The sequence below is a fragment of the Medicago truncatula genome, chromosome 7, assembly GCF_003473485.1.
Source record: "Medicago truncatula cultivar Jemalong A17 chromosome 7, MtrunA17r5.0-ANR, whole genome shotgun sequence".
Classification (NCBI taxonomy): domain Eukaryota; kingdom Viridiplantae; phylum Streptophyta; class Magnoliopsida; order Fabales; family Fabaceae; genus Medicago; species Medicago truncatula.
The window spans coordinates 24,871,659-24,882,054 of record NC_053048.1 but is presented as its reverse complement, the minus strand read 5'-3'; the positions used below and the strand labels follow the sequence as shown (position 1 = coordinate 24,882,054).

Sequence of the window (10,396 nt, the reverse complement as noted above, 5' to 3'; positions counted from 1 at the left end):
TTTCTCTGCTCTGTTTTATTCCGCTGCATATCTAATTCTGAACATCACATCAGAAGCATTCCTAACCTGCTTCTGAAGAAGAATTTTTTAGAGAAAAAGAAAACACAATTCAACCCCCCCCCCCCCCCCCCCCCCCCCCTCTTGTGTTTTTCTCACCTTCAGGGCCTTTATGCACTTGCAGAGGGTGTGCCCTGATAAAATAGAATAGGTACTTCAATCTGAAAAGAAACACACACGATCAGTTATCACATATCCCTTACTCCTTAATGTTGTTAGGTTAGCAATCACTTAACCCTAAAAATTTCCCTCTCAAAATGTTGTATTAATTGTTGTTAGTGTTACCCTAATTCTTTCAATATTCCACCAAATAAAATTCAAAAAATGTAGCAATATTTAACATGTCTTTCTATTAATTTGGTGATACAATGCCTTTTCAATTGTTGTGCCGTATGGAAAATACCAATCTCTCCACTCAGCCTCTCTTTTCAATTTCCAACCTCTCTTTTCAATTTCCAAGGCATGTAGAGTGGTATCCCAAGTAAGTTTGTTTCCTATATATACATGCATCTTTTTGTGTCTCTTGGTTTCATCCTGGTTGTTTTATTTCTCAGAACCAATTGTCTATTATCAAGAGAAAAAAAATGTCAAGAGCTACACCTGAAACACTTTTGTCCTACCATACACTGACCGGTAAAGCAATGACATATTACGTTTGGATCTAAAAATAGTGGTTTTTTTTCTTCTAACTTTTCTTTTTCGTGCTTCTGTAGTTGTGACAGTCCTTGGTGCTCCTGGTATGATGGTTCTTTAACTCCTCAAATTTTGCATAACATATAGTGTTCAACAATTATATGTTTCCTCGGCAAAATCCAATTATAGTTAGCTTAACTAACACAACCTTATGTTTCAGAACTTTCAGATTTTTTCTTTTAGATATTTTTCACATCTGACCAAAGTAAAGGCAGTTCCCTCGGAATCGAATTATTCAACTTCATTTTAACTTATAACAAGAATTTGTGGTACTGCAGTTTTACATCTGTTACTAACAAATTGATTTCTGATTGTGTAAACTCTTATTGCTGCGGGTAAAAAGAACAACAACTGTGTTATTTATGGTGGTGTAAACTTTAATTGCCACGTAGTTAAGGAACATAAATAAATGGCTTAAATGCTTTTTTGGTCCCTTAACTTTATTTCAAGTATCGGTTTGATCCTATAAATAATAAAAGGTCCATTTAGGTCCCTTAACTTTATTTAAAGTATCAATTTGGTCCTTTCCATTAATTTAATTTAAAAAAACGTTAAGTTTAGGGACTAAACTAATACTAATTAAATAAGTTAAGGGTCAAACTAATACTAATTAAATAAGTTAAGAGACCAAAATTATACGTTCTTCAACTTGATTTTAACTTACTTATGATTAATTATAGCTAATGCATCTTTACATATTCTGCCGATACATTGCTAGCTGATATTGTAAAGTAGGATTGTGTCATGCTTACATAACGTCATTTTAATTTGTTGCTATGTATAAAGATACTTATTCAACAAGATACTCATATGCTATGACTTCAAACAACATGTTCCTTATATTTAATGTATAATGACAATATGTTTTATTTGTGTTTCTTTTTTGCATCAATGTTATACTCTCCCACTAACATATGTGAATAAATGTTATGTGTTTGATGCAGATTTAACTCTGACAGATGAACAGCTGCAGATATACGCTCTGGCCGACGTAGAAAAGCTATTGCGAAGTTTTGGAAAAAGTTTGTCTGACTATCCTCCGATGCCAACGGCGGACCCATCTTTGATGCCTGATTTGCAAAATCATTTTATCCATGAGGAGATTAATTACAATAGGAGGGAGTTGCAAGAAGAGCATAATCAGCTAATGTCAAAGATGACAGATGAGCAACACAAGGTATATGACACGATAATGGCAAGGGTTGATGAAAAAAAACCCGGTATATTTTTCTTATACGGTTACGGTGGAACGGGCAAGACATTCATTTGGAAAGCTATGTCTGCTGCAATAAGGTCAAGAGGCGAAATAGTATTGACAGTAGCCTCGAGTGGTATAGCTGCATTACTCATACCTGGAGGAAGAACTGCTCATTCAAGATTTGGCATTCCATTCACTGTTGATGAATGCTCGACCTGTGGTGTGAAACCTAATACCCCATTGGCTCAGTTGGTGGTGCAAGCAAGATTAATAATATGGGATGAAGCACCTATGATGCACAAATTTTGTTTCGAAGCGCTTGATCGTTCATGTAGAGATGTGATGAAGGAGGTGGATAAGAGAAACAAAAACATTCCATTTGGTGGTAAAGTCGTGGTATTTGGTGGAGATTTTCGGCAAATATTACCTGTGATTCCTAGAGGTATAAGACCAGAAATTGTTCATGCCACTATTAATTCTTCGCATCTTTGGAGACACTGCGAGGTGCTTAGATTAACAAAGAACATGAGACTTTTGAATGGTGCATCTGAAGCAGACATCGAGGACAGAAGAAAATTCTCAGAATGGGTTTTAAGTATCGGCGACGGTACAATAGGGGAAGACAATCTGGTGGACAAAACAATTACTATTCCAACAGATTTGTTGGTTGAAGTTGATGGCTGCCCTATTGCTTCAATTATTCGAAGCACTTATCCTAATCTATTGGCAAGCATGGGTGACATAGAGTACTTTCAAAACAGAGCCATATTGACATCAAAAAATACCATTGTTGAGAAAATAAATGAATACATGTTGGATATGGTGCCAGGAGAGGAAAAAGTATATTTGAGCTATGATTCACCGGACGAACGTAACGTCTGTGGTGATGCAATGGATGATGTTCATACACCCAAATTCCTTAACACAATTGTTGCCTCGGGACTTCCTAACCACAAGTTAAGGTTGAAGGAAGGAGTGCCTGTTATGTTGTTGAGGAATTTAGACACAAAGAATGGTTTATGCAATGGAACCAGACTTATTATAACTAGAATGGGAAGATATGTCTTAGAGGGCAAGGTAATTTCTGGAAGTAATGTGGGTGACAGAGTCTTTATACCTAGGCTATCTCTATCACCCTCCGATGTGAGAATCCCTTTTAAATTTCAAAGAAAACAATTTCCTTTGGCTGTATCATTTGCAATGACAATCAACAAGAGTCAAGGACAATCACTACAAAATGTTGGAGTATATCTCCCGGCGCCTGTTTTTTCTCACGGACAATTGTATGTTGCTGTTTCGAGAGTTACATCTAGAGGAGGTTTGAAGATATTGATCACCGATGAAGATGGTGATGACACAAATCTGACATCTAATGTGGTGTATGAGGAAGTATTTCGAAATGTCTGATGTAAAAGTCACAAATAAAATACCTTACTTTTACCTAGGCTTCATATATAATACTTTTGCATTACAATCCATCTGTAACTATCTTCAAAGATGTTCTTAATTATTATTATTACCTATCATCCTTTATACCTTTTCCATAAATCTAAAGCTTATTATATTTTAAAGTCACCTATGCTTATAAGACCCGTGCGGCGCACGGGTCACCTATCTAGTTGAAGTGATTATTGAATGGTCAGAAAACTAAATATATAATGCTTAACCACACACAAAGATAATTTTTTAATAATAATAAAAATAAATTGTTTTTTATATTTTGGAGTTATGTGTGTGCCTGAATACTATATACATTTGATTTTAGGAACATACAAGACATGCTCTTCTACATTGTTATAAAATTAGATTTGGTAACAATCATTTTTTCTTCTCTTCCCAAAATGGCCAATATGTATATTTCAAAAACAATATTTTTTTTGACAAAATAAAAAACCAATAGTATTAATTAGTATATAAAATTTGTTTAAGGTAATTTATGGTTACAAAATCTCACAACATTATTTAATAACAGTAATATCTCAACTTGTCTATTTGATTGCCATCTATAATATTAGGTCATTTGTTTGAGGTGAAGATATATTTTATACAGATATGAAGATAGTTGCAAGAATCTTTTAGTTAAGGAATTAAAAAGAATGAACTTTCAAAAGATTTTGCCATGTCAAGATTTTGTCTCTCTCTCTCCCCCATAGTATCGTGTGGAAATCACCCTCCCATGGAAAAATAGAGACGTGAAGTTTCCAAAAAGGAAAATAGAAAAAGACAGAGAACTACTGTAAGAAATTTGGAAGACATTTTTTAAAATGAGAAAAGCTTCAAATAACTCTTACGATGTCAAAAAAAGGAACAGACACGTGAGAATAAGAAATTAGAGGTAATGTTTCTTTTCATTGCTATGCCCTTTCAATACATAGAACTACTATTTATATTGATGCATATAATTTTCTACTAGTAAATAAGTGAATGAATCTAGAAATATTGAATGATATACTCTCTAGAACTTATAGATACATGAATGGAACCTAGGAATATGAAAAATTGCAAATTATAATTTAACACCTGTTGAGATTTGGCTTCAAATTTATGGTCTGGAAGAACAGAGAAATCGTGACACGAATTTGGCATCGTGGCACGATTTTGTGGTGCCGTGAGCTGGTTTGCAGGGCGCCAAATCGTGACACGATCTTGGGAAATCGTAACACGATTCTCAAACTTGCTTGTTAAGTTTCCATGATAAGGACTGGTCGTACCTTGTGACGTACGTACCAATCGTGACACGACTTGGAAATCGTGACACAATTTTATCATTGGAAGACTAGTATTTAAGTGTTCTTGTGCAGATTTTGGAGGAGAGCTTGGAAGAGCTTAGAGAGAGAAACTTGGATTACAAAGGAGGGAACTCTAGGGTTGAGTGTCTTTGTAGTGAGGATCTCTTGGGTTGGGAAAAACAATGTAAACACCTTGGGTAGTGAGATTTCACCATTGGAAGGATCTTAAGCTTCCTCTTGTGTCTTCCTTTTAGGGTTCATATTGTGAGAGTGGGGAAACACAAATGGGTAGAAACTAGGACTTGTTCTTGTGTAAGCTTGCAATCTATTTTTCTTGTAACCCTTTGTAACACTTTCATCATAGTGGATTGGAGAGCTGCTCTCTCCCCAGATTAGGCCATATTGGCTGAACTGGGTCAACAATCTTTTGGTGTGTTTGTTCTTTCTTTCTTGCTTATCTTGGTTGCTTTGTATTTGCTTGTGGTGTTGCTCTACACTAGACTAGGGCTGTTTTTGTTGTTGTTGCTTGGAGACACTTTACACATAGATTACCACTTCCTTTTGCTCCTCACATCTTTGTTTACATTGGTGTGAGTTTTATCCGAATTCACAACAATTGGCGCGCACCATGGGGCATAGGCGTTTTTGGTAAAGTTGGTATCATGGGTTCAAAGTGGGACATCGAGAAGTTCACCGGAAGTAATGATTTCGGGTTGTGGAAGGTTAAGATGCAAGCAGTTTTGACACAACAAAAGTGTGTAGAAGCATTGAAGGGTGAAGCGGCTATGCCGGCAACTTTGACACAAGAAGAGAAGCGGGAGATGATAGACAAGGCAAAGAGTGCTATTGTTTTATGTCTCGGAGATAAGGTCTTAAGGGATGTCGCGAGAGAAGCTACCGCGGCATCGATGTGAGCTAAGTTGGAGTCATTGTACATGACGAAATCTTTGGCTCATAGGCAACTCTTGAAACAACAACTCTATTCATTCAAGATGGTGGAGTCTATATCAATCTCGGAGCAATTGACGGAATTTAACAAGATTCTTGTTGATTTGGCCAACATTGAAGTTAACACGGAAGATGAGGATAAGGCTTTGTTGTTACTTTGTTCACTACCAAAGTCTTTTGAGCATTTCAAGGATACCATCCTTTATGGTAAGGAGGGCACTACTACTTTGGAGGAGGTCCAAGCGGCTTTGAGAACCAAGGAATTGACCAAGTTCAAGGACTTGAAGGTTGATGAAGGTAGTGAAGGCTTGAATGTTGCAAGAGGGAGGAATGAGCATAGAGGAAAAGGCAAGGGGAAGTCGAGGTCCAAGTCTAGGTCCAAGGGCTTTGACAAATCAAAGTATAAATGCTTTCTTTGTCACAAGCAAGGTCATTTCAAGAAGGATTGTCCGGATAAAGGGGGCGATGGTAGTCCTTCGGTCCAAGTTGCGGAGGCTTCAAATGAAGAAGGTTATGAGAGTACGGGTGCACTAGTGGTTACAAGTTGGAAATCGGAGAAGAGTTGGGTTTTGGACTCGGGATGCTCTTATCACATGTGTCCTAGAAAGGAATATTTTGAGACTTTGACTCTAAAAGAAGGAGGAGTTGTTCGACTCGGAAATAACAAAGCTTGCAAAGTCCAAGGCATGGGCAACGTTCGTCTAAAGATGTTTGATGGCCGTGAATTCCTTTTAAGGGATGTGAGGTTTGTTCCCGAACTTAAGCGAAATTTAATTTCCCTAAGCATGTTTGATGGTCTAGGTTATTGCACTAGAATTGAGCATGGGGTTTGTAAAATTTCGCATGGTGCATTGATTACGGTTAAGGGGTCTAAAATGAATGGTTTATACATTTTAGATGGTTCCATAGTAATTGGTAATGCATCGGTAGCTAGTGTTGTACCTCATAATAATTCTGAATTGTGGCATTTGAGGTTGGGGCATGTTAGTGAAAGAGGTTTAGTTGAACTAGCTAAACAAGGTTTGCTAGGAAAAGATAAATTGGACAAGCTAGAATTTTGTGAGCATTGCATACTAGGCAAGCAACATAGAGTAAAGTTTGGTAGTGGCATGCATCATTCTAGTAGGCTTTTTGAGTATGTGCATTCGGATCTTTTGGGTCCTTCCAAGACTCCTACTCATGGGGGAGGTTCCTATTTTCTTTCCATCATTGATGATTATTCTAGGAGAGTGTGGGTCTTTGTTTTGAAAAAAAAAAGTGACACATTTTAAAAGTTTAAGGAATGACACACTCTCATAGAAAATCAAATGGGAACTAAACTAAAAGGTTTAAGAACTGACAATGGCCTGGAGTTTGTTTCAGAGCAATTTAATGATTTTTTGCAGGTTGAAAGGAATCAAGAGGCATAGGACCGTACCGAGAACACCGCAACAAAATGGTCTTGCTGAACGCATGTATAGGACTCTTTTGGAGCGTGTGAGGTGTATGATTCTAGGAGCTGGGTTACCTAAGAGTTTCTGGGGTGAAGTAGTGACAACGGCTGCTTATTTGATCAATAGATGTCCATCAACTGGGATAGACTTCAAGACACCTATGGAGGTATGGAGTGGGAAACCGGCAGATTACTCTTCTTTGAAGGTTTTTGGAGCTTTGACATATGCGCATATCAAGCAAGACAAGCTTGAGCCTAGAGCTTTGAAATGTGTCTTCATTTGTTATCCGGAAGGTGTGAAGGGGTACAAGTTGTGGAAATTGGAATCTAGTGGAGGATCAAAAGTCTTGATTAGTAGGGATGTTACCTTTGATGAGACCCGTATGGGGATGAAGTGTAAAGACCTAGAGACTTTAGTACCGGAAACAATGGTGGAGAAAACTCAATTTGAGGTGGAGCTTCCAAATGAAGAAGAAGAAGATGTAGAAGATGAAGCTTCGACATTGGATACAAGTGGAACTCAACCCGTAGTGGATCCGGATTATCTCTTGGCTAGAGATAGAGAAAGAAGGACCATTACGGCTCCTAGTAGATATGGTTATGCGGACTTGGTGTGTTTTGCTCTAAATGCGGCTGAAGATGTGCAAGACTCGGAGCCTAGAAACTTCAAGGAGGCATTTAAGAGCAAAGAGAGCAAGTATTGGTTAAAGGCGGTGAATGAAGAGATGGATTCATTGGAAAGGAACCAAACTTGGAAACTTGTGAAGCTACCTAAACACCAAAGGGTAGTTGGATGCAAGTGGATCTTCAAGAAAAAGGAAGGTATTCCGGGTGTTGAAGGTCCAAGGTACAAAGCAAGACTTGTGGCCAAGGGTTTCACTCAAGTGGAGGGGATCGACTACAATGAGATCTTTTCACCGGTGGTGAAACATTGTTCCATAAGGATACTTATGGCTATCGTGAATCAATTCAATCTTGAGTTGGAACAAATGGATGTGAAGATTGCTTTCTTACATGGTGACCTTGAAGAGACAATCTACATGGAGCAACCGGAAGGTTTTGTGGACGACAAGTCTAAGGTATGTCTTTTGAAGAAATCTTTGTATGGGTTGAAGCAAAGCCCTAGGCAATGGTATCGTCGGTTTGATGAATTTCTTTTGAAGACCGGCTTTGTGAGAAGCGGATATGATTCTTGTGTGTACATGTTAAAGAAGAATGAGAAAGTCATTCTCTACCTTCTTTTATATGTGGATGATATCTTGATGGCGAGCTCTAGCAAGGATGAGATTATGAAGCTCAAGGAAAGGTTAAATGGTGAATTTGAGATGAAAGATCTTGGTCCGGCAAAGAGAGTACTTGGAATTGATATCTTGAGGAATCGTGACAAAGGCGAATTTTTCTTATCTCAACTTAGTTATTTGAAGAAGGTGGTGGAGCGTTTTAGAATGTCAAACTCTAAAACCGTGAGCACTCCCTTGGGGCACCACACAAAGTTGTCCATACAACAATGTCCTCAATCCGAGGATGAGAAACAATTGATGGAAGGTACTCCCTATGCAAGTGGGGTTGGAAGCATCATGTATGGAATGGTTTGTAGTAGACCGGACTTAGCCTATGCGGTTAGCATTGTGAGTCGGTTTATGGCAAATCCGGGTATTGTGCATTGGCAAGCTTTGAAGTGGGTGTTGAGGTATTTGAATGGGTCTTTGAAGGGCGGTTTGAAGTACACAAGAGCAGCTCAAGAGAAAGACGCTTTGGAGGGGTATGTTGATGCGGGCAATGTGGACACTAGAAAATCCTTATCGGGTTTTGTGTTTACTCTTTATGGCACGGCTATTAGTTGGAAGGCAAATCAACAATCCGTGGTTGCATTATCTACCACTCAAGCGGAGTACATTGCCCTTGTTGAAGGGGTGAAAGAGGCCATATGGTTGAAAGGGATGATTGGTGAGTTAGGAATTACTCAAGAATGTGTGAAGATACATTGTGATAGTCAAAGTGTAATTCACTTGGCAAATCATCAAGTGTATCATGAGAGGACAAAGCACATTGACATTCGCTTGCACTTTGTCAGAGACATGATTGAATCAAAAGAGATTGTGGTTGAAAAGGTGGCATCGGAAGAGAATCCGGCGAATGTGTTCACCAAGTTATTGCCTAGATCAAGGTTCAAGCATTGCTTGGACTTGATCAAGTTTGTCGAAGAGTAATTCCCTTTTGGAGAGAGCAGCATGGTGGTTGATGGTTAAATTGACATCACCACCAAATTAGAAGTCAAGGTAGAGAAATGTTGAGATTTGGCTTCAAATTTGTGTTCTGGAAGAACAGAGAAATCGTAACACGAATTTGGCATCGTGACACGATTTTGTGGTGCCGTGAGCTGGTTTGCAGGGTGCCAAATCATGACACGATCTTGAGAAATCGTGACACGATTCTCAAACTTGCTTGTTAAGTTTCCATGATAAGGACTGGTCGTACCTTGTGACGTACGTACCAATCGTGACACGACTTGGAAATCGTGACACGATTTTATCAGTGGAAGACTAGTATTTAAGTGTTCTCGTGCAGATTTTGGAGGAGAGCTTGGAAGAGCTTAGAGAGAGAAACTTAGATTACAAAGGAGGGAACTCTAGGGTTGAGTGTCTTTGTAGTGAGGATCTCTTGGGTTGGGAAAAACATTGTAAACACCTTGGGTAGTGAGATTTCACCATTAAAAGGATCTTAAGCTTCCTCTTGTGTCTTCCTTTTAGGGTTCATATTGTGAGAGTGGGGAAACACAAATGGGTAGAAACTAGGACTTGTTCTTGTGTAAGCTTGCAAGTTATTTTTCTTGTAACCCTTTGTAACACTTTCATCATACTGGATTGGAGAGCTGCTCTCTCCCCCAGATTAGGCCATATTGGCTGAACTGGGTCAACAATCTTTTGGTGTGTTTGTTCTTTCTTTCTTGCTTATCTTGTTTGCTTTGTATTTGTTTGTGGTGTTGCTCTACACTAGACTACGGCTGTTTTTGTTGTTGTTGCGTGGAGACACTTTACACATAGATTACCACTTCCTTTTGCTCCACACATCTTTGTTTACATTGGTGTGAGTTTTATCCGAATTCACAACAACACCCCTCTGAATTTGTAATTTTCACAATGTCTTTGAACTGTTCAAGCTTCTCAATGGATATTGCTTTGCTTAGAACATCTGCAGGCTGTTTTGCATTCTTGATGTATTGCAAGCTGATTTCCTTCTTTTGAACCATATCAGGAATGTAGTTGTGGCGCAACTCGATATGTTTTGATCTTCCATGAAATACTGGATTCTTGGACATTGAAATTGTTGATTGATTGA

At 38.4% G+C, this 10,396-nt stretch overlaps 1 protein-coding gene across 1 annotated transcript; it reads left to right on the top strand.

The window, feature by feature from the left end:
- Positions 1-641: 641 nt before the first annotated feature.
- Positions 642-3,355, top strand: LOC112416626 (ATP-dependent DNA helicase PIF1-like). The gene is made up of 2 exons (XM_024770886.1): positions 642-690; positions 1,695-3,355. Exons 1-2 carry the CDS (start codon positions 642-644, stop codon positions 3,353-3,355), a joined length of 1,710 nt encoding a protein of 569 aa, XP_024626654.1.
- The last annotated feature ends 7,041 nt before the right edge of the window (positions 3,356-10,396 follow it).